Source organism: Pavona decussata, unplaced genomic scaffold (assembly GCF_977016875.1).
Source record: "Pavona decussata unplaced genomic scaffold, jaPavDecu1.1 SCAFFOLD_29, whole genome shotgun sequence".
Classification (NCBI taxonomy): Eukaryota; Metazoa; Cnidaria; class Anthozoa; order Scleractinia; family Agariciidae; genus Pavona; species Pavona decussata.
The window spans coordinates 1,141,178-1,167,500 of record NW_028145452.1 but is presented as its reverse complement, the minus strand read 5'-3'; the positions used below and the strand labels follow the sequence as shown (position 1 = coordinate 1,167,500).

Below are 26,323 nucleotides of genomic sequence, written 5' to 3'. Positions count from 1 at the left end.
GAGCCAACCTGGAAGGCATGGAAATCATTTCATGGTAAAAGCTATGGTGATGTTGGTGAAGAGAGAGTGCGCAACTTCATATGGCAAGATAACTTAAAAAGAATTGTTGCTCACAATGATGAAGGCCATAAGTACAAACTAGCTATGAACCATCTTGGAGATTTGGTAAGATTAAAGACTGATGTTTATTTTTTTCCCAAATTTTTCTTAGTCTTAATAATTTAAGAAAAAGGAAGACACAGTCAACTACAAGATCAACAGCCAAAAGTATTTTTAGTGAATTACCCTTATATTCTTGAAATGAAGAGGTAACTGCGATCTTAAGAATGTGTTTTCACCCAAGAATGCAATAACGCACTCAGAGGGCTGAATCCTGGAGTTTAAAATAGACCATTTAATTGATGACTGCTTTAGAACTTGTTGTTTGGGTAACCTTTGTTGCAGTTGAGAATTGATGTATTATTCAGTACGTGACACTGGCATACTGGGAAAAAGGAAATCTGAGTGCTCCTATCAGGAGTTGAACCTAAGACCTTCCTCTTACAAAATGTAGTACCGATACTCTATCACTGAGCTACAGGAGACTCGTTGGAGCTAAGGCCATTCATGGGATAAACATCATGGATACTACATGTACCAGGATTTAAATGTTGATGTGTGGCATTATGTGCGATGGGATAAAAGTGATGGGAGTTCCTGTCTCGTTCAATAACATAAGATAGCTCAAATTATTATATTGGAAACTAGATGCACATGTATTGTGAAGCATTCAGAAGTAACCAGACGGTTTTGATATAATTATTTGAGTTGTTTGGTAAAAAATAAATTTCATACTTTGTAACAAATTATTTTTCTTAAGACATCACAAGAAGTCAAAGAGATGTTGAATGGATTCAAGATGATGAAGAAATTCAAAGGTCCTGAGGAAAAGGCCTCTACATTCCTTGCACCAGCAAATCTGAAAATCCCGGACAGTGTTGATTGGAGACAAGAGGGATATGTCACACCTGTTAAGAACCAAGGTCACTGTGGATCATGTTGGGCCTTCAGCACTGTAAGTTGACATCCAATAAACACATGAATACCAATTTTGCTCAATGTTCTTGTTTCATTTCCTATAGTTATTGTTTGGAATATGTAAACTTAAGTGATTGGAAAGGGGGATGTAGGGGGGGGGGGGGGAGGGAGTCTGTATCTGTGACTGAAAACCCACCCTCAATAAGGACTTGGGCCATGCCAATCTTTTCCTTATTTCAAACAATATCAAGTCTTAAGTATTTGGTTGGTGGACTAAAACAAACTTCGCAGTCAGATACAAGGTGACTTCTCCTTAGTGTGTTAGGTTGTGCTGAAAGCTTTAGTTTTTTAACTTTCCTGTATCCAGTGTTCAAAATTTTAATCAATACTATCATTGTAACTGGGAGTAGTTATGCACTGATCGGAAAAGGTTAAAGGCCGAGTTTCACGGTCAAGCGCATGCGAGCAGACCGGCTCAAAAATAAATTGTACGGGTCGACACTAAATTCGATGTGAGCTTGTGGTGGAACAATCTGTTGAAATCGCGCCTGAATTTGGATCATCCGCTCTTCGTTCTTCACTTTTTATAATCTTTGTTTCCTGTTGTAAATATAAGTTCGATTTTTGTAAGGTTAAAAGTGTTTTAGCATCCGAAAACGACATTTTTGTCGATGGATCGGCAAGGAGACGTCGCGGCCGACCGGCGACGGGACGTTCTGTGGACTCTCTGGAAGCACAGAAGTTAAAGCGGACAAAGTGGAGTGGATGTAGAAATCCTGTGTGGTTAACAAGATACGTCCACCAAACGTGGAAAATTAACAAAGAGATAAGTCTGTTTAAAATAGACAACGATTTCGCGACACATCTGCTTTCGCTGGAAATGGCAAAGGTCACCAACTGGCTTTGGATGAACTCGCGAGGATTTTTTAGATTTCAATCGTACTGTTTGTTCATATGGAAGTCAACTGTCAAAAACGGAGAATTCGAAGGGGAGTAACTAGGGAATACCCCGCCACTCCAGGACAAGCAGCATCAAACATCAGTGTTTTGCTTTGGATGGAAAAAATTGTACAACACTGAGACGCGAAGCGAATAAATACGAGATCAAATGTGCGAGTTAGTTGTAGTCGTCTATTAGCGGGCTCGAATAGCGGGCAGTAGAAAAAAAATCCAAAAGATTTGCGGCAAACTACAAAAACTATTGTAAGGTATTCATTTATCTACAAAATTATGGTCATTGCGAATGGCAAACGCAGTTTTGATTTGCCACCATGGCAGAGTTTTCTCAAATGGGAGCCCTCAAATGCATTCCAGCATCTCGTGTTGTTGTTACTAAACGGTCGCATCGCTTCTTGAAGCTTGCGGATTTCTCGTTCTTCGCCCTCTCGCTGGTCTAATAAAATCAGGCTATCGAGCGTGCACACTATAGTAAGTTTATCACTGAATGCTGATGAAATACTGGATTTAAGTACGTAGGTTTGAGGGAGCTTCTCGGCTTTTCGAACCGCGCATAATAAAAACAGGTCGATGCTGCGAGATATCGACATAGTACTAAAATAAAACCGTATACGTTCGCAAAAGTTCTGGCATTTCTTGAATGTCATGGGACATTCACGAAGCGGCGCTGCAAAAATCCCCATGTGTTTTACATGGACAGCCTTTTTGTTTCTTTCTGAAACGTGACCGAAACACTGGCCGGTCAGTTTTATTTTTATGCCAGCAAGTTATAAGACTTGCTCGCGGTATCCCGCCAGTGTTGTGTACTCACTTCTAATTGGTCCAAAAACAATTGGCTTGACAGCGCTTACGTTATCGCTCGCGCATGCGCCGAACCGTGAAACTCTCCCTTTAAGCAAAAGCTAGGATTAACTTTGAACGTCTTTTTCGCAGACTGGCTCTTTGGAGGGACAGCACTTCAGAAAAACTGGTAAACTGGTATCTCTTAGCGAGCAGAACTTGGTCGACTGTTCATCATCATTTGGAAACAACGGCTGCGACGGAGGTCTTATGGACAATGCCTTCCAATACATCAAGAGTAACGATGGAGTTGATACTGAAGAAAGCTACCCGTACAAAGCACAAGTAAGAAAATTAATTGTCATGAGAGATTTGTAATAAATACATGGAAAAATCTTGATGCCTCAGACAATAAAATGATATAGTGTAGCTGAACCTCAGCGAAACAACTTTTGCATGTAAGTGATGACATTCTGTTCAGCCATGTGGGAAATTAGGAAAATCACTCCTTTGTCAAACAAAGTCCCCCTGTGTGTTAATAGGGTTTGATAACCACCCTCTATATATCATGCTAGTTTTATTAGTAGCTGTATTTCTGCATCTTTGGCTGTTCTCACTTTAACTCTTGTAGTTGTTTGGATGATACTTGAGAGTCCATCTTCATGATTTATTTCTCGTAAAGCACATGCATGTACTCCACTGCTATCGTGTGGGGGTCATCCATTGTAAGCCTGTAGGCATGGCTCAGGGCATCCACAATGAAAATTATATGGCGTTTCTTGGTTGTAGAAGTAGTTTATTGCAAATTATTGTACTAAAAGTTAGTACTTGTACAGGTGGGAAAATGCCGCTACAATACATCAGACATTGGTGCAACTGACACTGGCTACACGGATGTTCCATCTGGTGACGAGTCTGCCCTCCAAGCGGCATCAGCCTCCGTTGGTCCAATCTCAGTAGCAATGGATGCTAGCCATAGCTCTTTCCATTTTTATCACACCGGCGTCTATGATGAGGCAGCTTGCAGTAGCACTGAGCTTGATCATGGTGTACTAGTTGTGGGATACGGTAATGAAGATGGCCAAGATTACTGGCTTGTCAAGAACAGGTCAGTTTTATCTGTTCTTGGTCATTGTTCTTCTTTATTTTTCCAAATACAGTTTATTCCTTGAAGTTCCAGTAGTGACACGCCTCTAATTTCTCCTCACAAGATCACTGACTACTTAACCAAATTTACAGGACGTGAGAATTAAGGAAATGATCACCAAAGATAATTTTTTTGATGTTCAAACAATTCTCCCAACTAGTGCTATAACAAATTTATGAAAACAGTAAGGTAAAAAAGCATCTTGATATTGGGACTCATTGTTCAAGAACACCACAGATGGGGAGACACCTCTCCTAATAAACTCAAATGATAATCATAGTTACATAAATGCAAGTTCCCCTAGGGATTTGGGAGAGACAGGATTCTCCTTTAGTTTTTGCATCGTTCAACAACTGCATTGTCTTAACTACCTGCGAAAGGATCTGTTAGGGATCTCAAGAATTATTTTTCATATGAACTCTATGGTACTCCCACTTAGTTTTCAAAAAAAAAACTCTAGGGACAGTGAATTAGAACATGCAGTACCTCTTCCAATACCCTTCCGTGGATTTTCTTCTTCTCCCCAGCAGTCCTTGCTTCATGCCCTTTTGTTAGATTGTCCTTAGGCTTGACCCTCGTTCCTGACCCCTGTTTTTCTCTCAGAGGGTGAAGGGGAGGGAGGGGGTTCCCATATGGACATTGTAGGGATCACAGCTCCTCCCTCTACCTCTTGTAGCTTCCCCAAACCCTTACTCCCTTCCAAGGCTGTTGTCTAAGAAAAATTTCAAGGAGCCCACAAGGCCAAAACCCAGGGAGTTAGGAGCCCAACTTGCGAAGTTTTTATTTTATTTTATTTTTTAACATATTTTATTGTCGAAGTTTGCCCTAAGAGAAAAAAAAAAAACACATCGAGAGGGCTCACTTCGAAATAACATTGAATTGAACCATTAACATTAACATTAGGTGTTGCTGCAAAAAATTTAGGCACCCAGAGCATTTTCGTAGGTGTCCCAGGCTAGTGGGCTCCAGGTAGGAAACAGCCTTGCCTTTTATAAAGTATATAGATGTGCAATCTTTTAAATTATTTTAAAATTCAAAGTTTTGTTTGATATTTTTCAGCTGGGGAACCACATGGGGCGAGGAAGGATACATCAAGATTGCCAGGAATCAAAACAACAAATGCGGGGTTGCAACAGCTGCTAGCTACCCATTGGTTTAACAAGTGCTTGAAGCATTAGTATTGTTCACAGACAGAATAAAAATTTGCTTTAATCTGACTAAAACTTATCCAAGACAAAGCCAGAGAATGTTTTAATCTGGAAAGTAAAGCAGGCTTGAACTTTTCAACAAGAATTATTTAGAGCATAAAAAGATCTTTCAGCATCTAGCCAATATAATTTAATATTTCTTTTTCCTCTTGAGTGGATATTTTCTGGCCTGCTTGTGTTCTAAAAGTTTCTCCCATTTTCAACTTGCAACTATTTTGGATTTCAAAAAATGTAAGTTAACTGGTAGGTAATTGGTAAATTTGACGCTTCGTAAGGTAGTGAGGCTTTCGTAGCCTTGGAAAAGAAATTGAGACTCAGCACTTTTGTGGCCTTTGCGCTTTGACCAAAAAGTTATTTTTATAAGACCATTCACTACTTCAAGCTGTGACTGCAGACATTGTCTTTGCCGTGTGATATCAGTTGCCATAATGGCTTTTTGCACTATTTATATTAATAAGATATTTATTTCAAAAAATGAATAAATATTTTATAGACCAGATCAGAACCATGTCAACGGTCTTTAACCCTTTAAGCCCTAACAGTGATCAGCATCAAATTTCTTCTCGTAGTATCAATTCTTTTTCAACCCTGAGGTCATGAGAATTAAGGATATAGCCACCCAAGGTGAATTTTCTTGATATTTTAATAACTTCCCCCAGTTCTTTTATAAGAAAAGTATGGGGTTAAGATATGAGAATTTGTTCTTTGATACATGTATTAGGGGTTAGAGGGTTAAGGTGGTTATTGCTTTTGGTCTTTGAACCAGTGTTTTTCAAGACTTTTGTACAGATATTGTAACATAAAATGAAATGTCAAACACCCTTGAGACTCGAAAGATAATATAAGCCTTTGTATATTGATTTAATGATTTTGCTATGTATAAATAAATAAATAAATAAATATCTAATTTTTCTTGTATGGTATAAAGATTGCAATATAACATTGTTTTATTAATTAAAGAGCCTTTTCCTATCCTACAGTTGTGTGAATTATCAAAATAATTGATGTTCAGATAATTATTATTTCAAAATAAACAATGAAGATTTGGATACCAACCTGTAGACCTTTATCACTCGGCGGCCATGTTGAGTCTCAGGAGAATAAAAGGCTTTGTTTTTTGCATGGCAAGCCTCGCACTGAATTCGCGTCTGGACAAGGCTTTAACCGTGCAAAAACAAAGCTTTTATTCGCGTGAGACTCATTATGCCGCCGAGTGATAAAGGTCTATTGAAGTGTTCCCTTCTGCAATCAGTCTTACCAGAAGCCATTTTGGTTCAAAATTTTAACATTGTTTTGGTTACTGGTGTTAAAGGGGAAGTGTCGCAAGGATTTCAACCTCTTTTGGTCGAAATGGTGGCACAACAATACCTTCACTTGGTTAAAAGATAAATTCTAGAAAACCGAGAGAAAAAATAATCTGCATTTTTGAAAGGACAACTTATGATCTGTTCTTGCGCATTTTGGAAACAATAATTCAAGGACTTGCAAAAAATTGCCCAACTTCCATTTATGGCCAGAGCTTAGTTAATTGAGGGACTGGTTAGGAAACCTTGCCATGAAAACAATGGTACTGCAATTGATGTTGGAAAGGCCGTGACCCTGCACAATCCTTTGTTTTAACGTTCACACCACAGTCGAATATCTTAACAAAACCATTGCGATTGGTCAGTTGCTCCAACACAAATTCTATTGTTGTTTAGTGCAGGGTCAAGGCCAAAAAGTCAAACAAAAACATTAACAAAGAAGTTTGTCGGGTTTCATAACCATTGCCTTTAATTAACTATGGCCAGAGACCCTAATAGACACTTAATTTTTTGACAAACTAACGAACCAAATCCCCGTGAAAAAAAAAAAACAAAACAACAACAGATGACCATCTTGTGCCTGAAAAGATTTCGATAGTTCTCAAATGGTGTCTCGGGTTTGTGACACTGTGAAGGATAGTTTTCAAACAGGTTAGTCTGGAATAGACGGCATAAAAATCATTATTCTACCAGTAAACAAGTAGTGTGGTATGAGGAATTTGGTCTAGAATGGGCACTTGCACCTGGAATGGAATGCAAAATTGTGCCTGTACAAGATAATTCTCTTTTTAGCATGTGTTGGACAGATATGATAGAGCTTATGGAAAAGTGAGTGGGGACACTTCTACATAAATTATGATAAGAAAGTTGCAAAAATTTAATTGTTGAAAAGAAAGCCTAATTTTTTTTCTTTTAGAACAGATGGAAAGAACTGAGATATTATCGAAGGGGTGTCGATGTCCGTGCAAGTTAGAGTCACTTGTGGATCGAAGCGAGAGCCACGCGGTTAACCGCGCCCAAATTTCTCCCGTACAGCGGTTACTACCATCTAAAATTACATGCAAATTAGGAAACTGCCAAAACGACAACAGAAATTTAGAGGGAATTTCATGAAGAGAAAGCCTTAAAAGAAGATCTCATCATACTTGAAGGTAAAATGAACGCGTTTATGAATTGTTTAGATTGATATTTGTATGAATATAATGAATATTTCGCATTGTTCGGAAGAAAGAAACCGGTTTTGCGTTGTGACGTCTTCCTGTCACGAGACCAGAGTGCATAGTCACGAGTTTTCAATTACGTCTTTGTTCCTCACAATAATATTGTGATCACCGGCGTCTTGGAGTTCCATTGCTACGATTTTTCAGTTTAGTAACTTTATATCTTTCTGTTTCTAACTGCTGGTGGGATTCAACATCTTACAGGTTTGCTTGGTACGTTTTTAGTCAATACTGTACTGTGTAGGTTCAGAAAATCTAATATGTAGTTACGTAGTGGTGCGTTTATAGATGTATAAGCCTCCACTGTGATGATCAAAGTACAAAGTTTTTTTCACTTGGTCTTCTGGGGTATTTTCTCAGTTACAATTCATCTTTGATGGAATTTGAATGGCTACTGCAGTTAACAAGATTGTGTGGTCATAGTGAATAAGTTCTGTTATGAAAACAGAATAGAAATTACATCCTCTGGCTCTGTTGTTTAATAGTGGGATGAGACGTTCAAATTCCGTGCAGTTTACATAATAATTTACGTGTTCCTGTTTAGCTGATAGGATTTACGTGTTCCTGTTTAGCTGATAGCGCTTTGCACTAATGACGTCATGAAATTTCAGACCCCCCCCCCTCCCCCCGGCCTGGGAATACTTGGAATGTGATGTACTGTGGTATGCCAGCACAGGGCGCAGAGGAGTCAAATTTGATGTAAATTCTGGCTAATTCCTGGAAAATTGTGACAGAAACCGGGGAATTTAGCCAGAATTTACATCAAATTTGACTCCTCTGTGCCCTGTGGTGCCAGAAATGAACCAAAACTTTTTTCAACCTGAAAGTTTCCTTTTTTCTAAGAAGGACATAACATATCAATCGTCAAAAACCTAATCAATTTTAATTGATTAAAATCTAAAATTTAATTGATTAAAATCTATAATACTGATATATTTTGTTGATTGAATAAATAATGATAATCACAAAATTTGGCTGTAATAATCAATAAATATTGATAATCACATAACATAACCCCTTGTTAATTGTTTCTTTGTTTTTGTTGGTACTTGTAAGGACGTTGAGTACAGAACAATGAACACATGTTTATGTCTAACACTAAGAAGCCATAAAATAACCTTTTTATTGACATGCCTCTGGTTTACTTGTAATAGAGGCTTACTTGTGAAATTACCATGTCTTGAGTCTACATTGTCTTATAAGTCATGTTTAGACTCGCAGAAAACAAAAACCTAGTTTTACCTTCTCGACATAAATCAAGCGAAATCGGTACTAATCGAACCTGTATTACCAAAATCGATAGTTACAAAAGGGCTGGCAATCGATTTTTGTTGATTTTCCATAATAATCAAAAAATAATATTAATATTGATGTTGGTCAATTTACAGTCCACTCCCTTTATTGCGAACACACTCTATCGGGACCGCGAGTTAGCGTCCTTAATAGTGAGAGTCTGTAATAGCAGACATTTATTTCAGTCAAATGTCTGTAATTTATTTTTGCTGGGGATTTAGTTGCTGTCCATATTATTGGGGTGTCCTTAATAGCAAGGTGTCGGCAAGGCGAGAGTTGACTGTATGTATATTCTGATTGAGTATCAAAATTATTAATTTGGTAATTATTGGTTTCATTTTAAAGGTTCAGTTAAAAATTAATATTCTTATGATCAAAGCACATTAATGCTAACTTGGAATTATGATATTTAATTAATTTTATTTTCAGATCATCATGATGCAATTGTCACTTGCACTAGTTGTTTCTCTCTGTTGTTCTGTGGTATTGTCAGAACTGTTGATCAAGGACAATGCTTGGCAAGCATGGAAACAGTTCCATAACAAGAAGTACGAGTCGGATGATGAGGAAAGTTTACGTTACACCATTTGGCAAGAGAACCACAAGGCCATTCTGCGGCACAATACTGATACAAAAAGCACCTACAAGATGGCAATGAACCATTTGGGGGACATGGTTCGTAATCATTTTATATTTTACGTGTAATTAAATTTGTTTACTAAGCTGTAACGATTAATTTGGTCTATAGTCAGTCTGGTTCAAAAGCCTGCATGACTATTACTCAATCAATGATATTATTAGAAGCAATATCAAAACAAGTTGTGTCTTTTTCACATACAGCTGTGTGTGTGGGGGGAGGGGACAGGGGGGTCAGAACCTCCCGCCCCCCGTACCCTTGCCTCCCACCTACCGCCCTTTTTAGCATTTCTCCCATCCCCTAGTAAATTAGAGGCTTCAAAACCCGTATCAGTCATAAATCTGTACCAGGACGTACCATTTGTAGGCCTTTCATTATTCATTTTTTTACTATATTTATTTTGATTGACGTTAACATTATTGATATGCTGCCAGTGAAATCCATGACTTGCACACTTGGCTACATAGAATTTAACAGAGCTTATGTTTTGAATTGCGTATCATAGGTTTAAATCTTTTCTTCCTGTTTTTCTGTAGACAAGTAAAGAAGTACATTTGATTTTAAATGGATACAACAGCCAGTTTAAGGACAGCAAAACCAAGGACACAGATGCCTCTACATTCCTGCCCCCAAACAATGTTGTGCTGCCAAAGAAAGTTGATTGGAGAACAAAAGGCTATGTGACACCTATCAAGAATCAAGGACAATGTGGATCATGCTGGGCATTTAGCACAGTAAGGGAGTTAATGCTATCATTTAAGTGATCAGCATCAAATTTCTCCTTGTAATATCGAAGCTTATTCAACCCTGACATCACAAGAATTAAGGATATTATCACCCAAAGTGAATTTTCTTGATATTTTAATAACTTCTCCCTAGCACTTTTATAAGAAAAGTATTGGGACAGGCTAGGAGACTTTTTCTTTTGATATTAGGGGTTAAAGTGTTAACTGGTTAAGGTCTTAAAGAGTTAAGGACAGTGCCTCCTTTTGCTATATAATTTTGTGTCTTGGAATTGTCTGAGAAATGCAGATTTCTCTTAGATGGTGCCTAGTGATACAATGTTTTTTGTGCAGTTTATGACTATGCAGGAGTCAGAAGCCATTCTTAGAAAGGGTTGTTGGAATCTAAAAAGAAAATTTGGGGTAACCATGAATTTTTCAAAGATTGATAAGCTTTGGGGGAAAATGCTATACATGTCTATATGTTTTTGTTGTTGTTGTTTTTGCCATAGATTGTTATGTACTTTAAAGGTTTTTAGAGTCATTTTTGTTTGAAATACACATGGTTACCCCCTAATTTGTTTTTGGATGCAGCTCACCCTTTTTGGATATCCTTTCCTGCACCGTCATAAACTACATGCAAAAATACCTCTGTCTATATCAGGAGGCACTGTCCTTAAAATTAGCTCTAGACATCAGTAACATAATTATCAATATTCAAAATTCTTTGTGCATCTCCTGTTGTTGTGTTGTTTTGTGTAATCATGAAATGTACAGATGTAGGGTGGAGAAAGATTAAAAAACACTGGTTCTTTATTTAGACAGGTTCCCTTGAGGGCCAGCATTTCAAGAAAACAGGAAAGCTTGTGTCTTTAAGTGAACAAAATCTGGTTGACTGCTCAGAAAAGTTTGGTAATCATGGATGCGAAGGAGGCTTGATGGATAATGCATTCCGGTATATCAAGGCAAATAAAGGAATTGACACAGAAGTTACTTATCCCTACAAAGCCAAGGTCAGTGTACATTTTCAAGACAGTATTGTCATAAAAAATTAATAAATAAAGATAATAATAACTTAACTATTCTCTCTTTGTAAAGGGCTTTTCAGTATTTCAAAATAGTAGAACACAGGGTTGACACATTCAGGGAAAAACATTAATTTTTTCAAGGTCAGGGAAAAGGCAGGGAATTCTGTATGAAATTGGAAAAAGACTACAGTACCGCTCAAAAGTAAGTTACCAGTCTAGTCTCATTTCTCGCAAGATGAGAGTTGCGTCTCGTATCAAGGGACACGACTTTTGTCTCACAAGAATCACTGAAACGGAAGTTACTTGCGAACCGAAAAACACTTGTCTGGTGTTGGGTTTATTTGTGCCATTTTTAAAACAGCATATGCCAACAGTGGATGATTCCGTCGTAAATGTATGTTCGCATCGTATGAGCTGATGTGATTTTAAAATATTTTGTCTTCATTCAGTTCAAAGGTTTCAATTCATACACAATGTAAGAGATGATTTATTATATTACAAAAATCGTGTCTTTAGTCACTTCAAAGGTTTCATTTTAAATAGCGATGAGTTTGCAAAGCTACGCACTAAGCAACCTCGCTGGCAAATCAATTTGCAATCTCATGAGAGGGTGGTAACTTACTTTTGACAGTACTGTAAATGTTACCTCAAATTACGGGAAAAATCAAAACTTTTGGCCTGCCACCAGGTTTGGATAAGGGAAAGGTAATGTCGTTTCATCGCTGGCTCTCTTGGCTATTAACTAGCGCTTAGGGCACCAGACTTGTAATCCAGATCAGGTCCCGCGTTCAAGTCCCGCTCTGACCACTTGGATTTGTCTAATGCTAGCCCCATTTTCAAACGCAAGGCCACACTTTGTAACTAACCTTGACAGGGACTTTACCTTCCATCAGTTGGGATGTTAACAAATGTTATGTTCAGTTTGTTTATTTATTTCACTGATTTATTGTGTTGCCAAGTAGCACCATAGTGCCAACTACTTCAACATTTTTTAACAGAAGAAAAGAAAGTCTTTTTCGCTATAAATTCGTGGTGAACTCGCTCAACTTAACTATAATTTCATAAAATCTCTTTCAGGATGAGAAATGCCGCTTTAATAGCTCAGATGTTGGTGCCGATGATACTGGTTTTGTAGATGTCAAGTCAGGTGATGAGTCGGCTTTGAAGATGGCAGTTGCTACTGTGGGACCCATCTCTGTGGCAATTGACGCAGGCCATGCATCCTTTCAGTTGTATAAGGAGGGTGTTTATGATGAGCCAAATTGCAGCAGCACATTGCTGGATCATGGCGTGTTAGCAGTTGGTTATGGTACAACAGAAGATGGTAAAGACTACTGGCTTGTGAAGAACAGGTAAAACATACTGGTACTAAAAGTGGTACAGTAGCATCTTCTTGTTGCTCTGAAGCTGAAAACATTTTGGCTGACAGAATAAATTGAGAGTAATAAGATTTCAGCTGTCAGTCACATGTACTGATGTTGCGCATTAAGTTAGCGATGACCTACACAAATATAAGTCCAGCTTGCAAGTACATGCATCACAATTTCTGATCTTGGGTGTAAAGTTTTATTGGACACTTGACTTCACATACAGTTACTTATAACAAACTTTGAATCTCATGACAGGACTAGAGTTCCTTTTCTGGACTGTGGTTTCTCGCAAATAATTATCACTGGCTAAAGCAATACACCTGAATTCTAAATTTATGTCACTCTAAATCTTCATCTTCACACAATCCTGCCAGCTATACAGGCTAGCAGATTTCTTGAGCGTTTACAAAGAAGTAGGAATTTTTAGGAAAACTGAGAAAAATGAAAATTTGAAAGTGATTGAAAATTAAATCTGGAGAATGGACACCAAACAGTCTGGTACCAATCTGATGCAATGCAATGTTTAACTATATAATTGTATTTTTCTATAGAGCGGTTTTCAGTTGAGTGTTGAAAGTAATTTTGCATTTGCTTTGGTTTTGCATTACTACGCTCTGTAACAAAACTCGCGCCACTTTCTCAACCAAAGGGAATCCAAACCAAAACCAGTCGTGTTTTCGCCGCACGCGTTTTCCCGCGCTTGGCGCCAGTTACATGAATTTGGTTCGAATTCTGATTGGCTCGTTGTGTTGTTTACATCTGTTGCGATTGGCCAATCTTACATATTTTTGTGTTTTGTATTTTTAGCTGGGGAACAGGCTGGGGAATGAACGGTTACATCATGATGGCAAGAAACAAGAATAACATGTGTGGCATTGCGACCGATGCAAGCTATCCACTGGTGTAAAAACAGCTGAAATCATCAATGAAATTCCTAGTGAAAACAGTTTACTGGTAGCTGGCAATTAGCCAATCGTGTTTTTAAACACTTTTATGTTTTATAATTCATGTGCTTGCTTGCTGTGTTGAGGTTTTGATAACCAAGTCTAAGAAGCTTTTTAGTCAATGATTAGGGCAATACAATAAACATTTTCTTATAGTGTAAATGCAAGTGGGTTGGTGAGGTCAAAACGGAATTCCTACAAAAAAACAAACATTTTGATTAGTCATATGATTATAAAATTTAATTTTTAAAATTTAGTTGTATTTTTGGTTGACTGACTGTATGACTTAGGTAATCCTACAGAATTACGTTTTAACTGTAAATAAGTAAATATATGTTTATGTCTGTGTATGCCGGTTTAGTTAAGGATCCAAGCTACGCCTTCTGTTACCTTTTGGTCAGTTGCAAACTATCGGACCTAAGAGTTGAATACCATTCCTATTCTTCCGACACATATTTTAGGATTATAGATTTCATCACACCTCAGCAAAAGACATCACGTCCCTCAGTCTTTCCGCTGTGGTATTTCATCCTGTATTACTCCATGTAGCTTTGATGCAGACATCTTCCGTTTCCTTTCCGTATCCGAAAGGGAAGAAAGAATATGTACGCTCTCCGTTCGTTTACGTATTCCGAACGCTGAATAGTTAAAATAATGGTTGAGTTTTGTTAACAATAACCCTACTAATGCACAGAAACTACTGTTAACTATGTTTGGCTGCGGATGGCTAGGATGGAAGTGGATTGCAACTTGAAAAAATTGGCCATTTTTTTCAAGTTCTTCTTCTGTATTTTAGAGAAGTCGCTAAAAATTGATTATGATTTGTCCTTCCTTGGAGAAAACCCTAATTTTTTGGTTCTTCCCGACGTTGTAAGAACAATTTCATGTTACACAACAAGTTCTTTGCCAAATATTTGAGTAGTTTTGGCTAAAATGCAGCTAGATCGCTGTAACAGTGCCGCTTTAAATTGATGCTTTTATTTAGTTAGTTTTTAAAGGACTGTTTAGTTACTACGTAAACTGCAAAGCAAACGTTTTAACTAAACCAAGTTGGGCATTTTTCTTATTTGTGAATAGGCTGATCAATGCATTTATTCTCAATAAATACGTTTTTGTTGATGTTTTATGTGGAGTTATTTGTCTCGTTGGCCTCGAATCATCTGCCGATGCTTTTTGCGAACCACACAATCGTGTTCGTATCTCGCTCGTTAAGAATGTTTTTTTGAAAACTAATTTTGGGCTGATGGTAAAGAAAAGTCGTAAGTCATAACTTACAGACCAAAATCTTTGGAAGAATCTTTATTCATTAGTAATATTATAAAGTTAAGTCAAAGTTCACTTTAATCCGGGATTAAGTTAATCGGAATTTGAACAACCGGGCCCAGAAACTCGAATTATCGGACATTCTTTATTCGCTCGTTTCGTTAAGCCTGCGCGGTAAGGAACGAAGACTGCCGCGAGCGCGATTAACCTGCGATAACGCGTTCTTTTTTTCGCGGGAGCACGAAAGTGTGGTAGCGCGTGAGTCGGCGCCCGAAAAACAAAACACACCTGGTCGCAGGTTAGCGTTCGGATACGAGATGGGCTATAATCATCTGATATCCAACAACTGTGAGTGTTGATTCTGCTATTTCTCAGGCAACTGAGGTATAATTAACAATTAGATTATGAGCTCGAGATTTCTATCGCGTGATAGCTGATGAGGGCGCAGCCCGAATCAGCTATCACGCATAGAAATCGAGAGCGAATAATCTAATTGTTTTAGTATAAATCTACTGGTCGTTCAAAACTAAACAAGTAAATTAATTATATCCTCATCGCAGACACTTCGAAAACGCGACGAAGCGGCCGCCATTTTGTTGAAAACCGCTACTCACTATCTATCACAGAATAGATAGCGAGTAGCATAGCCAATCAGAGAACGGCATTCGTGATAGAACACTAGTAGATTTATACTAATGGCTCTTAGCATACCTCAGTGACCGACTATCGCGTAACACGCAATCTGATTGGCTACACAGGTGTCGTCTATCGATCGATAGACGGCAGTTTGTCAGAGCGCGCGCGATTTAGTATGCATCATTGCACAAATATATCAAAATTAATGAAATAAAAAAAATTTTTGCTTGATAGATCGATCACTGAGGTATGTAAAACAATTAGACGGCTCGCTCTCGGTTTCTATCGTCTTTGATAGTTGGCTCGTGGCTTCGCCCCTCGCCAACTATCAGCCGATAGAAACCTCGAGCTCGCCGTCTAATTGTTAAGGACGGTGCCTACTAATAGCGAAGTATTTTTGCCCGGTTTATCACTATGCGGGAAAAGCAGATCTTGGTAACGGCTATTGAAATCCAAAAAGAAAATTGGGGGTAACCACGCATTTTTTAGAGATAACTAAGCAACAATTGTTCTAAAAAGCAGCAAAATACAAAGCAATGTATGGCGCTTTTCTCCAAATTGAAGCTTTATTATCTCTGAAAAATGCATGGTTACCCCCAATTTTCTCTTTGGATACCAAAATCACTTGCTAAGTTCTGCTTTCTCCGCATAGTTTTAAAGCGCGCAAAAATATCCCTGTAATAGTAGGCACTACCCATAGGAAACCCGAGTATATCCAGATGCGCAGAGCGTATGCGCAGTAGCAATAGTAGGCACCGTCCTTAAATATACCATGGCCGCTAAGCCAATCAAAATCCCTAGAATTGCATTATACAATGATCCAGTTTTTAATAAAATTGATTACAGTCGAACTTCCTGTAAGCGAACCCCCCCCCCCCCAAAAAAAAAAAAAAATGCCATGATTTAGTGGGAGGTGGTCGCTTACGAGAGTCGAACCAGAGGGGGTCTCTTCCGACTGATCAGGTCTGACTCATCTTATCAGAAGAGAATTTATCGCATACATTTTCCAAGTTACAATACGAGCAGTGCTAGGTTGCCACTAAAGGTTCCTCGTAAACTCTGAGTAGCGTAGTACATCGAACAAGGAGATCAGACCATGTGTGGTCGCGGTCGCTTACGAGAGGTTCCAACTGTAGGGATTTGGCTGGGAAAAATTGGGTGTTTTCGAAAGGTTGTCGCTTATGGGAGGTGGTCGCACTTGGAGGTTCGACTGTATCTCAAGTGTCCAGGTTCAGATCCAGGTCGTTACAAGATCCGTCAACCCTCAACGTCTTGTCCCTATGGTCTTGCCAAGAGTTTTGAACTTTTTACAACCCACTGGATTTTAATTAGTTCACAAGCCTCCACATTTGTTTCTTGTTTATTTTTTATTGATGTAATGATTTTGAAACGTGGAGATAAAAATAAACCTGTCCCATGAACCTAGTTTAATGGCCTTAGCTCCCACGAGTCTCCTGTAGCTCAGTGGTAGAACATCCAAACTAGTGATCGGATGTGGCTCGACTCCTGATAGGAGCACTCGGTTTTTTTTCCGAGTATGCCTGCATCGCTTACTTGAATAACAGATTATTCTAAAAAATAAACCTGATAGGAAAGCTATAAATGTGGTAAACAAAACTTCTTCGGGGGCTACAAGAATAAAATGAGTCAATACGTTACACGACCGTGGTGTATAAAAGGTCAATAGCTTGTGAGATCAAGAGTGCTTTCCATTTGCCAGAACTGGCTGCTCAGCCCGGCCAGTCTGTAAACCGAATGCGTCATTTTGAAGGGATGGTACAGCTGCAAAAATCTTGTGAAATAATCACTCCGCAACTGGTACGCGCTATTTGAAAGAAATTCGAAGTACTAGTATAGGATAAAACTTATACTTCACAATGGTACATTCCGTTTACGAACTGGTCTGGCTGGCCAGATCTGACCGATGAAAAGCGTCCTAAATGTCATATGCTCCTCGTAGTGTCTATTAATACCAACCCGGGAATACCAAGCGGCTCTGGTGATTTGGCCTTGCCTTTTGTACAGAGTCGCGGTTGGTATGTATTAGTTCCGAATGGATGAGTTGGACGTCGTTTATAGAATGTCTAGGTAAGTTGAAATGCACTGAAACTAGAGTAGGGTTGGCAGCGTGGTCGAGTGGTTAGGGCGCCGAACTTGTAATCCGGTGGTCCCGGGTTCAAGTCCCGCTCTGACCGCTAGCTGAGTTGTTTCTCGGTAGCCCCAAGTTCAACTCCTCGGCCGCGCTTATAAATAGCCAGCTGGACTGCCTCCTGTCAGTTGGGATTTTAACCATGTTATTTTCAATTTGCATTATTTCTTTATGAAGTTTAATGCTCGGCCCCCACTAGCACTTGTCATATTAAAAGGTTATTTATTTTTATTTATTTTGTTTATGTGTCAGTTCCGAAGGGATGAGTTGCATGTCGTTTATAGAGTGCCCAGGTAAAATGAACTGAAACAGGAGTAGGGTTCGCAAGTTGAAGACGATTTTGGATGGAGTAGCGATGTTCACCAAAGCGTTTGTGTCGATGTCGTTTTGTTTTCCGAATGTATTGACAAGTTATATTTTACAGTCCAATTACATAGACAAGGTTTTCAGAAGGGTGCGATTATGGTTAAATCGGAGAATAGCAAAAAATTAGTTTTGAGATACGATTCTTCCGATTGGCCGATTTTTCTACTTGGCACGATTCTCCGATTATTCCGATTCTTCCGATTATGCGATTCTTCCCGAAACAAGCGCACTACACATGAATATATCTCGTTCTTTAATCCATTAGCCGAAACAAGCGCACTTAACACATGAATATATATCTCGTTCTTAAGGCAAAATCGTAGAGTCGGAAGAATCGTAGAATCGGACAATCATTTCTAAAGTCTCTTAAGCTAAAATCGTAGAATCGGAGGAATCGCAGAATCGGATAATCATTTCTTAAGTGTCTTATGGTAAAATCGCAGAATCGGATAATCATTTCTAAAGTCTCTTACGCTAAAATCGTAGAATCGGAAGAATCGGAGACTTCAATCGTAAAATAGGTAAAAACCTTAGTGGTAAATCGTAGAATAGTACGCCTAAATCGGACATACTATTCTCCGATTTAGCCATAATCGCACTGCTCTCAAGGTTTTTAGATTCGCACGTGTTGAAGTGACATCAATAGAGAGATTTACAAACGCGTTCACAGCAAAAGGCAAACTTCAGATTCGCGTTTATGTTTTCGTAAAAAAAAATTAGTACATAGCTGAGAATAATGCAAAACAATTCCTAGGCCTTTTATCCTAACGCAAAACTACTCAATTTTACTGAGAAACTGTAAACAGTGAGCGGCAAATGAAGGATAAACATGGTCACGTGGTCATTTCTGCTGTTTGACGTAGACGTTAATCTAAACCTCTCTAACACAAGTACGTCTTTCTTCTTTAGTGGATGAAAAGGTGTATGTCTTTTAGCCTTCTTACAGGAAGCGACACGTAAGGCAACATGATTCTTGTTCAGTTACTCCTTCTTTGGTTTACTTCCACCCTTTTTACAGCACAGACGACACAGGCATCTACATGTCATCTTTATCACCATGACAACCAAGGTTACTATAGCAACAAGGAAAGCCATGACGTCAAGTAAGTAGTACTGATACCAAGGGATGTTAAACACTTGAGGTCTGAGATGCCGGGCTCCACCATGTCTGAGAACATACTCTATCCAATCACCAGCGGTCTGTAATGGAGTCCGTGGTCTGTCTTTTAGCAGCTTGGAAATGCGATTGGCTCCAGCTTTGAACCTGGAATAAATTTTTAAGAACTTGCAAATTATTTTTGAATCATTTTTTACTGTTGGATAGAGGGGTGGCTATACAATAAAGATGCAGGAAGAGACCACCATCTATTTTGTGGTATGGTGACTCCTGTTAGAGTATATCCGTTTTGACCACTTCCCTAAGGTCTCACTGAGTAAGGATAAAAGAAAACTCCACCCTTACATTACAAACTATCTTCTTGGGTGTTTTATTTTGTCCTCTGGTACTTCTTACCTACTCTTATATGTAATATACCATAAAATCCCAATTACAAGCCCTGGGCTTATACAATTTTGTAAGGGGTTTTGGGTGGGCTTATATCGGGGTGGGGGGGGGGGGGGGGCTTATAAGTAATGGAATAGAAAAAATAATGGTTAATTTGGGCTTTCCGCTTCCAAATTATCTGATTCATCCTCAACGCCATCATCTGAGTCATCCGTTTCAAGGTGGAACTCCACATCTTCTTCAAACATTAATCGTTTTCTTAAACTGTATTTGATGTGACTAGTAAAAATCATTGTTTCGTACCCAAGGGGTGTTTACATAAAGATGGACCTATAAGCAGAATGGGGGGGGGGGGGGGGGGGGAGCTCATAACCAGAATAAAACTTTTGTTTACAAAATAAATGGACCTATAACTGAAGGGGCTTATACTGTAATCGGGATTTTACGGTATTAAATTACAATACCTTGGGTTGTTGATAACTAGCTCTATTTTTGAAACCAACTGTTCAACATCAAAACTGTTATGATCCACAGACACACCCAGCTCAAAATGTTCGGCCTTTTTAGCATTGAAAAACTGATCACCATACAGTGGAAAAGCCACCACAGGGACCCCATGATATGCACTTTCGTAAAGACTATTGTGGCCTGCATGGGAGAAAAAAGCCTTGATGTCCTTGTGAGCCAATAGATCATTCTGAGGCAACCACTCCACTACTTTGATGTTTGGACTGAGGGCAGAAGGGATGTAGCCTGGAGATTTTGAAGAAAAATCATCATCATCAACAACAACACTATACATGGGCTGAGAAACCTTTTAAGATGCTAACATTGAACAAAGAAGGGAGAGTTTCAAATTATAACATTCTTCTTTAAGTGCCTTAACCAAATGACATGAAAATTTGAGTCAACTTAAAGTCTTTGGAAATCTTTGAACAATTTTGCCAACATCTTTGGAGATCTTCATCATAGCAGTGCTCCAAATCTGTCAGAAAATCTTGACATGTTTAGAAATCTTCAGAAAAACTTCCGAGATCCAGACAATATGAAAACTTTTGCACGTAACTGACTGGTATGTGAAACGTTAATAGCACATGCTGCTTTAATTTAGCCATGCAAAAATCTGAATACTATTCTCACCATTCAACACTTCCTCTGCTGTTCACTGTTTTAGTGTCCTCTTTTAAGGCATCATTCATTAAAAAAGAATGCAAGGTCCCCTCCCCTCCCTTAATAAGCTATATAGGTATATGCAGTCCAAAGGCTATATGGCTTTTGAGGCATTTTGATCTGAAATAGGGTTAATAAGGATTTTACAGAAACAGGTTTGGACTCTAGAGGCCAAGTCTGAAAATGGGTATGAATTACAGAGGCCAAGTCTGAAAAAGGATACCAACTGATAACTACATATAATATTTTTGTCTGAAATAGGGCCAGGGTTTTGAGAATCAAGCCACACACCCCCACCCCCCAACCCCCAGCAAAATCCCAAGATTTTTTACGTAGTCTACATGATAATCATAATCAAGATGTACATTTGATTTTATACAAGAAACAATTTAACTTGTAGTCTTGCTGTATTGTCAAACTCGACCATGAAGGCAAATGCTGATTTCTAGGGCAAACCATGCATCACTTAGACAGCAACAATACAATCTTGAGTGACCACACCTGCAAATATTCTCCTGTACATATTTTCACAACAGCACAATTTTTTCTCAGATCATGTGTTGAAAGTAGATAAGGAATAATTTAAATTTTACCACAATTGTTTCTAATCTCGCAATCTGACTGGCTAATTTTTCCTTGTCAATAGAGTCTAGACAATGCTGCTCGCATCAATCAGCGTGTGGAAATTTTGACAGTTATTGTAAAAATTTTCTTTGACATTGATATTGTGGTAAAATTAACAAATCGAATGTTGTTTAGCGTTGTCTGCACTCTTATCAACAACGATTTTCGTCATCACAGTGGTAAAAATTTTGACCACTGTGATGGCGAAAATTGTTGTCGATAAGAGTGCAGACAACGCTAAACCACATTCGATTTGTTAATTGGAAACTAGGCTGCAATATTGGCTGCAGCAGCTGAAAGTTACAAGCTTACCCTTAAGTCTCCAAAGAACATTTTGTTTTAGTTTTCCAAATGCTGTAGCTAACATGTCCACTTTTTCCTTCGAAATGGCACCCACATTTGATCCAAATGAAACAATGATAAAACCATGACCAGAACTGGTGACAAATTCTTCAAACTCATGCGATAGAGGCATTGGCTTTTTATATGCACTTAATTGTCCAACCATGATGTTACCTATGAAACATAAAACAATAAAAAATTATGACAGAAATGAGTTAGAAACAATTCTACGTATGCTGTTATGTCATCCTAGTCCCTCATACACAAACAGTCAGCATGAATAGAGTTTGAGTTGGAAATGTATGAATAATAAATCACCGACGTACAGTATGGGGCTGCATAGAAATCTTCCCTTTTTCTCATCAAAAAATCATCACATGCCAGTCCCCTATTAAAGATCGATCCCTCCTGCCACCATTCCTCTACACATCGTAACACTCATGCCCAAATATGGTTATGGTGTACATACTGAACATTCTGCGATATGCGTGATTTTGTGCGTCAGGGAGAAAAATGGCAAAATAAAGATTGTCTCCAGCTTTTCTGCAATAAAACTGTGGTTTGTTATCAACTGTGTTGATTGAACAATATCCCGCTCAGTCTTGCTGAATATTTATTAAATCCCCTGATTTTAGCCAACTCAGGCTATGGCCTTGTGTGCTAAGTATCAGGTGATATTCTGTGCGATTTCGTAGGATAATTTATTATTCAATTTATCATTCCATAAGTGCATGTTGAATTTATACCATCTCATGTATAACAAGCACATTAGTGGAATAACATTACTTTATTAAAAACAACCACAAAATATGGCTAAATTTAATCTTGATGATCAAGCTATTTTTTCTTTACTGCATGTAGCTGACAAGAGCGCTTTATAAAAAGTGGGGTATGGTACAATGGCTCATATACCACTGTCACTTAACCAATCAAAACTCTGGAACTGCATCATCATCCAATGAGCCGGCTTTTAAAATTTTAAAATAACCTTTTATGGGAATTACGAGAAGACTTTTTCGTTTCTTCAGATACAATCCATACCTGGCAATAAAGGTTGCGGATACTCAAATGCAAAATCTGCATTGATTAAAACCAGCTCAGCATCAACAGCAGCTTCCCAGAAGTTATTTTCAGGTTTGATGTTATACTTCACCTTGAGATTCTCCTTGGTAATATCCACCATAGACATAAAGAATGCAGTAGAAACATACATTCCTAAATTGGCAACGCGCTGCAGAAACGTCATTTCATCTGTCAGTGCAATTGACTGAGAAACAGCTTGAGGAACATACGACACCGGCATTGGGATCATATTCTTGAAACTTAATGGGCTATTTGGGACCATGGGTATAATTTCCACTCTCTGGATTCCTAAGTACTCGGCAACTAGTACATAGCAAGAAGCCACAGCATCATGGACTAATAAGTCAAACCCTTTTAGTTCACCGAGAAAATCAGTATTGTTTAAAAGACATTCACACTGGACTCTATCCACCTCAAGCAAGCTCTTGAAAACATCATATGAGGCTGCGCCCTTTTCTATCATTGCTTTTGTCATTATTTCTATCGTAGTCCCTTCATCATATGGAACTTGAAAAACCTTGTGTGTGAATTTCTCACTAGGTTTCAGTTTTTGAGCAGAGCCAATAACCAGTGTTACCTAGAGGACATAAAAAAAGTAACCATTAATTAAATAAGCAATTACCAATTACTTTCGACAGCTCTCTGGAGATATTTCAACGGGGAGCCCATGTGGCAGAGAGCGGTTTTCAGTGCAGCCCAGTTGAAATTATAAATATTTAATAAAGAAATAAATAAAAATATCTAAGTAATAAAAAGCTCTGTGAAATTTTGTTTATCAAAGCCAAGAAAGTATTACTCAACAAGATCATCTTGACCAGGAAACACCTTATTTACTTTTTTACTTTTAGCACACAATTTACATATGCAAAACAAGTTTTGTAGTAGTATATGTAAATTGTGCGTTGAAAATAAATGCAAATGAGGTTTTTCCTGATCAAGATGATGTAATAAAAAGCTAAGAAGGTTTTTTTACTAAAGGCTAGGAAATTTCTACTAAAATAAATACTAGTAAAAAAACCTGGACCCTTTAAGCCCGAACCTTTTCCTTGTAATATCAATGCTTATTCAACCCCGGAGGTCATGAAAATTCAAGATAATTTATGATCACCCAAGGTGAATTTTCTTGATATTTTAATAACTTTTCCACAGTATTTGTACCTTATTTTATGCCTTGAGGCCACTGGTCTCCCACCAAACCTGTGCAAGAGCCTCGGTTGCCAAGGAGTGCTCAGGCCCTTCTATAAATGGTGAGGGAGCCTGTCAAGCAACCCAGTAAGGCAGCTCTCTAATCAGCACAAATTAAATTAAATTATTTGATTAAGTGCCCACCTCGAATAACCGCCCACCCTGAAAGTCCAAAACGTTTATAAGCGCCCACCCCAACCCCCCTCCCAATAAAAAAAAACACATTTCTGGACTAACGCTATCCGATCGGGAAGTAAAAAGAGTGTCAGTTGTGTTCCAAAATTTGTTTTAGATACGGTGGTCAATGAACTTTTATATTGTTTATGCCTTCTTTATGATAGCTTTTGCACTTTGTTTTGTCTTCTTGAAGCAAAATAAACTTGTTATGCCTTGTTTTGCAATTCTCTCAAAATTTCCTCCCTTGCTGAAAAATTATGTTTGGAAAGTTATAAGCGCCCACCCTTGAATAAGCGCCCACCTCAAATAAGCGCCCAATTCCTCGTGGGCCAAAAAAATATTATTAAATAAGCGCCGAGGGCCGTTAATTATTGAATGAATATGATATGTACATATATCAGGCCTTTCCTTCAACTTTCTTGCAAATACAAAGCACTGTGGTTGCGGTAAGATCAAAGAGACAAGGCATTTCAGATAATTTTGTGGACACCACAATGCAGTGCGCTGCTCTGTTCTGTTCGCTCCTGGTCGACTGTCAGTTCAGATAGAGCTAAAGAGATGCAGGTGACTATTTCCTCATTTTTGATGCCCCAAATTTTTCAGAATGTTTTTACTTTGTTTATATTTTGTAAACTGCATCTCTTTTAATTTCAGAACGCAATAAATTGGCATTTAAGCATAGGGTATATCCTTGAGGTAAGAAGAAATGAAAGCAAATTCTTCAAAGTAATGTGTTGTTGATTACCCTGATTGAATATTCCAAACTTTGTTCATTTTTTTAGTACAAAACTTAGACACCCAGGCTACAGTATAATTTGAAGACTACCTTATCCGAAAATCAAAGAATGTATGCATGGCTTGTGTTTGTAAAAGAATGGTCTTTCACTGAATGATTCAGATTTTTTAGAAGTCTTGCTGCCAAATAACGCTACCGCACCGAGATCGCTGAGACAGCGAATTTCCAATCGTGCAATCATCGTCTCTGATTGCATTTCTTTTCAGTTTCAATTTGTCCTTACTGAGTTTTCTCTTTTCACATAGACACAACGGGCCACTTTCAACTCTTTCAACCACCCTTGCTATTCTGAACGCAACAGTTCTCAACTCACCTCCCACATATATAATGCAAAAACTATTTTACGGTAATCTCAGGTCCTAACCTCATGGCCCCGTGATGCCAACTCTTCCACAACGTTTCTAATCATCATATAATGAGATCCTCCAATTGCACTGCCTCCTATAATTTTGGCGGACATGGAAGATTTAGCCTGGAGAAGCAACACCAGACAAAATATCCACAACATTTTTGCGTGACGATCGTGAGGATGGCCCGCCGGAGGATGTGTATCAGGGTCGTCGGCTAAGAGGGGCATGGGGTCGTGTTCGAGGTCGGTACTTAGTGTAAAACCAATTGTAATGTCCTATAGCAAATGGCCTACTCTAACAACCTTAGTAGGGCCTACTTTACTTGCATGGACTTGGTGTGCTTTTCTTGTTTGGTATACTTTACTTGCTTTGTGCACCTTACTTGGTTGGTTTACTTTACTTGCTCAGCGTACAGTACTTCATTTGCTCAGTCTTAGTACACTTTTCGTGCGTGGTCACTGGTGTACTTTTTTAGTTTTAATACTTGCTTGGAGCACTTGACATGCTTGGCCTTATATTACTTTACTCTTGCTGCCAAATAACGCTACCAGCACCGAAATCGCTGAGAGAGCGAATTTCCAATTGTGCAATCATCGTCTCTGATTGGCGTGTTTTCAGTACTTGCTTGGTGCACTTTACTTGCTTGGCCTTATATTACTTTACTTGCGTGGTGTACTTTACTTGATTGGTGCACTTTACTTGTTTGGTGTACTTTACTTGCTTGGTGCACTTCACTTGCTTGGTGCACTTCACTTGCTTGGTGCACTTCACTTGCTTGGTGTACTTTACTTGCTTGGTGCACTTCACTTGCTTGGTGTACTTTACTTGCTTGGTGTACTTTACTTGCCCGATAACGGGGGTGGCAACTCTGAGAAGACCAGTTTTGGGAAAATGGGAAACGGTGTTCGGGGAATTTAAAGATATTGCCGGGAATTGGGAGAATGGACAAATTTATCGGGAAATTAAAAATGATTGAGAGACAGCACAAAAAAATTGCGCGAAATTCAACACAGTTGGGGTGCCTTTCATCTTCTGGTTTGAAAATACATAA

General features: G+C 38.5%; 3 protein-coding genes across 7 annotated transcripts in view; 2 read left to right on the top strand and 1 right to left on the bottom strand.

Annotated features, from left to right (window-relative positions):
* The window catches only part of LOC146484845 (cathepsin L-like peptidase), a 7,421-nt gene extending 2,166 nt beyond the window's left edge, over positions 1–5,255 (top strand). For both annotated transcript variants that reach the window (XM_085104299.1, XM_085104298.1), the window contains exons 2-6: positions 1–165; positions 860–1,054; positions 2,908–3,099; positions 3,591–3,862; positions 4,961–5,255. The exon at positions 1–165 is cut by the window's left edge and continues 82 nt beyond it. In XM_085104299.1, the coding sequence (XP_084960425.1) occupies positions 1–165; positions 860–1,054; positions 2,908–3,099; positions 3,591–3,862; positions 4,961–5,060 (924 nt within the window). In that variant the 3' untranslated portion in view covers positions 5,061–5,255. The remainder of the gene's footprint in view (positions 166–859; positions 1,055–2,907; positions 3,100–3,590; positions 3,863–4,960) is intronic.
* Positions 5,256–7,484: 2,229 nt separating this feature from the next.
* Positions 7,485–14,753, top strand: LOC146484844 (procathepsin L-like). Of its 3 annotated transcripts, none has more exons than XM_085104297.1 (6): positions 7,485–7,564; positions 9,356–9,601; positions 10,100–10,297; positions 11,107–11,298; positions 12,391–12,665; positions 13,491–13,975. In XM_085104297.1, the coding sequence occupies exons 2-6, from the start codon at positions 9,362–9,364 to the stop codon at positions 13,588–13,590; spliced, it is 1,005 nt and encodes a 334-aa protein (XP_084960423.1). In that variant the 5' UTR covers positions 7,485–7,564; positions 9,356–9,361; the 3' UTR covers positions 13,591–13,975. The 3 variants fall into 3 exon arrangements, with proteins under 3 accessions (XP_084960423.1, XP_084960421.1, XP_084960422.1); XM_085104295.1 differs by lacking the exon at positions 7,485–7,564 and adding an exon at positions 7,694–7,837; XM_085104296.1 differs by lacking the exon at positions 7,485–7,564 and adding an exon at positions 7,709–7,846 and having other exon boundaries at positions 13,491–14,753.
* Positions 14,754–18,675: 3,922 nt separating this feature from the next.
* Positions 18,676–25,448, bottom strand: LOC146484843 (UDP-glucuronosyltransferase 1A1-like). Of its 2 annotated transcripts, none has more exons than XM_085104173.1 (5): positions 25,287–25,448; positions 22,723–23,341; positions 21,652–21,855; positions 20,010–20,298; positions 18,676–19,305 (listed from the first exon to the last, which is right to left on the bottom strand). In XM_085104173.1, the coding sequence occupies exons 1-5, from the start codon at positions 25,428–25,430 to the stop codon at positions 19,023–19,025; spliced, it is 1,539 nt and encodes a 512-aa protein (XP_084960299.1). In that variant the 5' UTR covers positions 25,431–25,448; the 3' UTR covers positions 18,676–19,022. The 2 variants fall into 2 exon arrangements, with proteins under 2 accessions (XP_084960299.1, XP_084960300.1); XM_085104174.1 differs by having other exon boundaries at positions 25,236–25,374.
* Between the last annotated feature and the right edge of the window lie 875 nt (positions 25,449–26,323).

Bases quoted from the DNA above. Each gene is read 5' to 3' on its own strand.
- LOC146484843 (XM_085104173.1), bottom strand. From the start codon at position 25,430: ATGTTGTGGATATTTTGTCTGGTGTTGCTTCTCCAGGCTAAATCTTCC. The intron at 23,342-25,286 runs GTTAGGACCTGA...TATGTCCTCTAG, and splicing joins TGGCATCACGGGGCCATGAG to GTAACACTGGTTATTGGCTC. The intron at 19,306-20,009 runs GTATTGTAATTT...AATTTATTCCAG, and splicing joins CTAGTTATCAACAACCCAAG to GTTCAAAGCTGGAGCCAATC.
- LOC146484844 (XM_085104296.1), top strand. From the start codon at position 9,362: ATGATGCAATTGTCACTTGCACTAGTTGTTTCTCTCTGTTGTTCTGTG. The intron at 9,602-10,099 runs GTTCGTAATCAT...GTTTTTCTGTAG, and splicing joins TGAACCATTTGGGGGACATG to ACAAGTAAAGAAGTACATTT. The intron at 12,666-13,490 runs GTAAAACATACT...TTGTATTTTTAG, and splicing joins TACTGGCTTGTGAAGAACAG to CTGGGGAACAGGCTGGGGAA.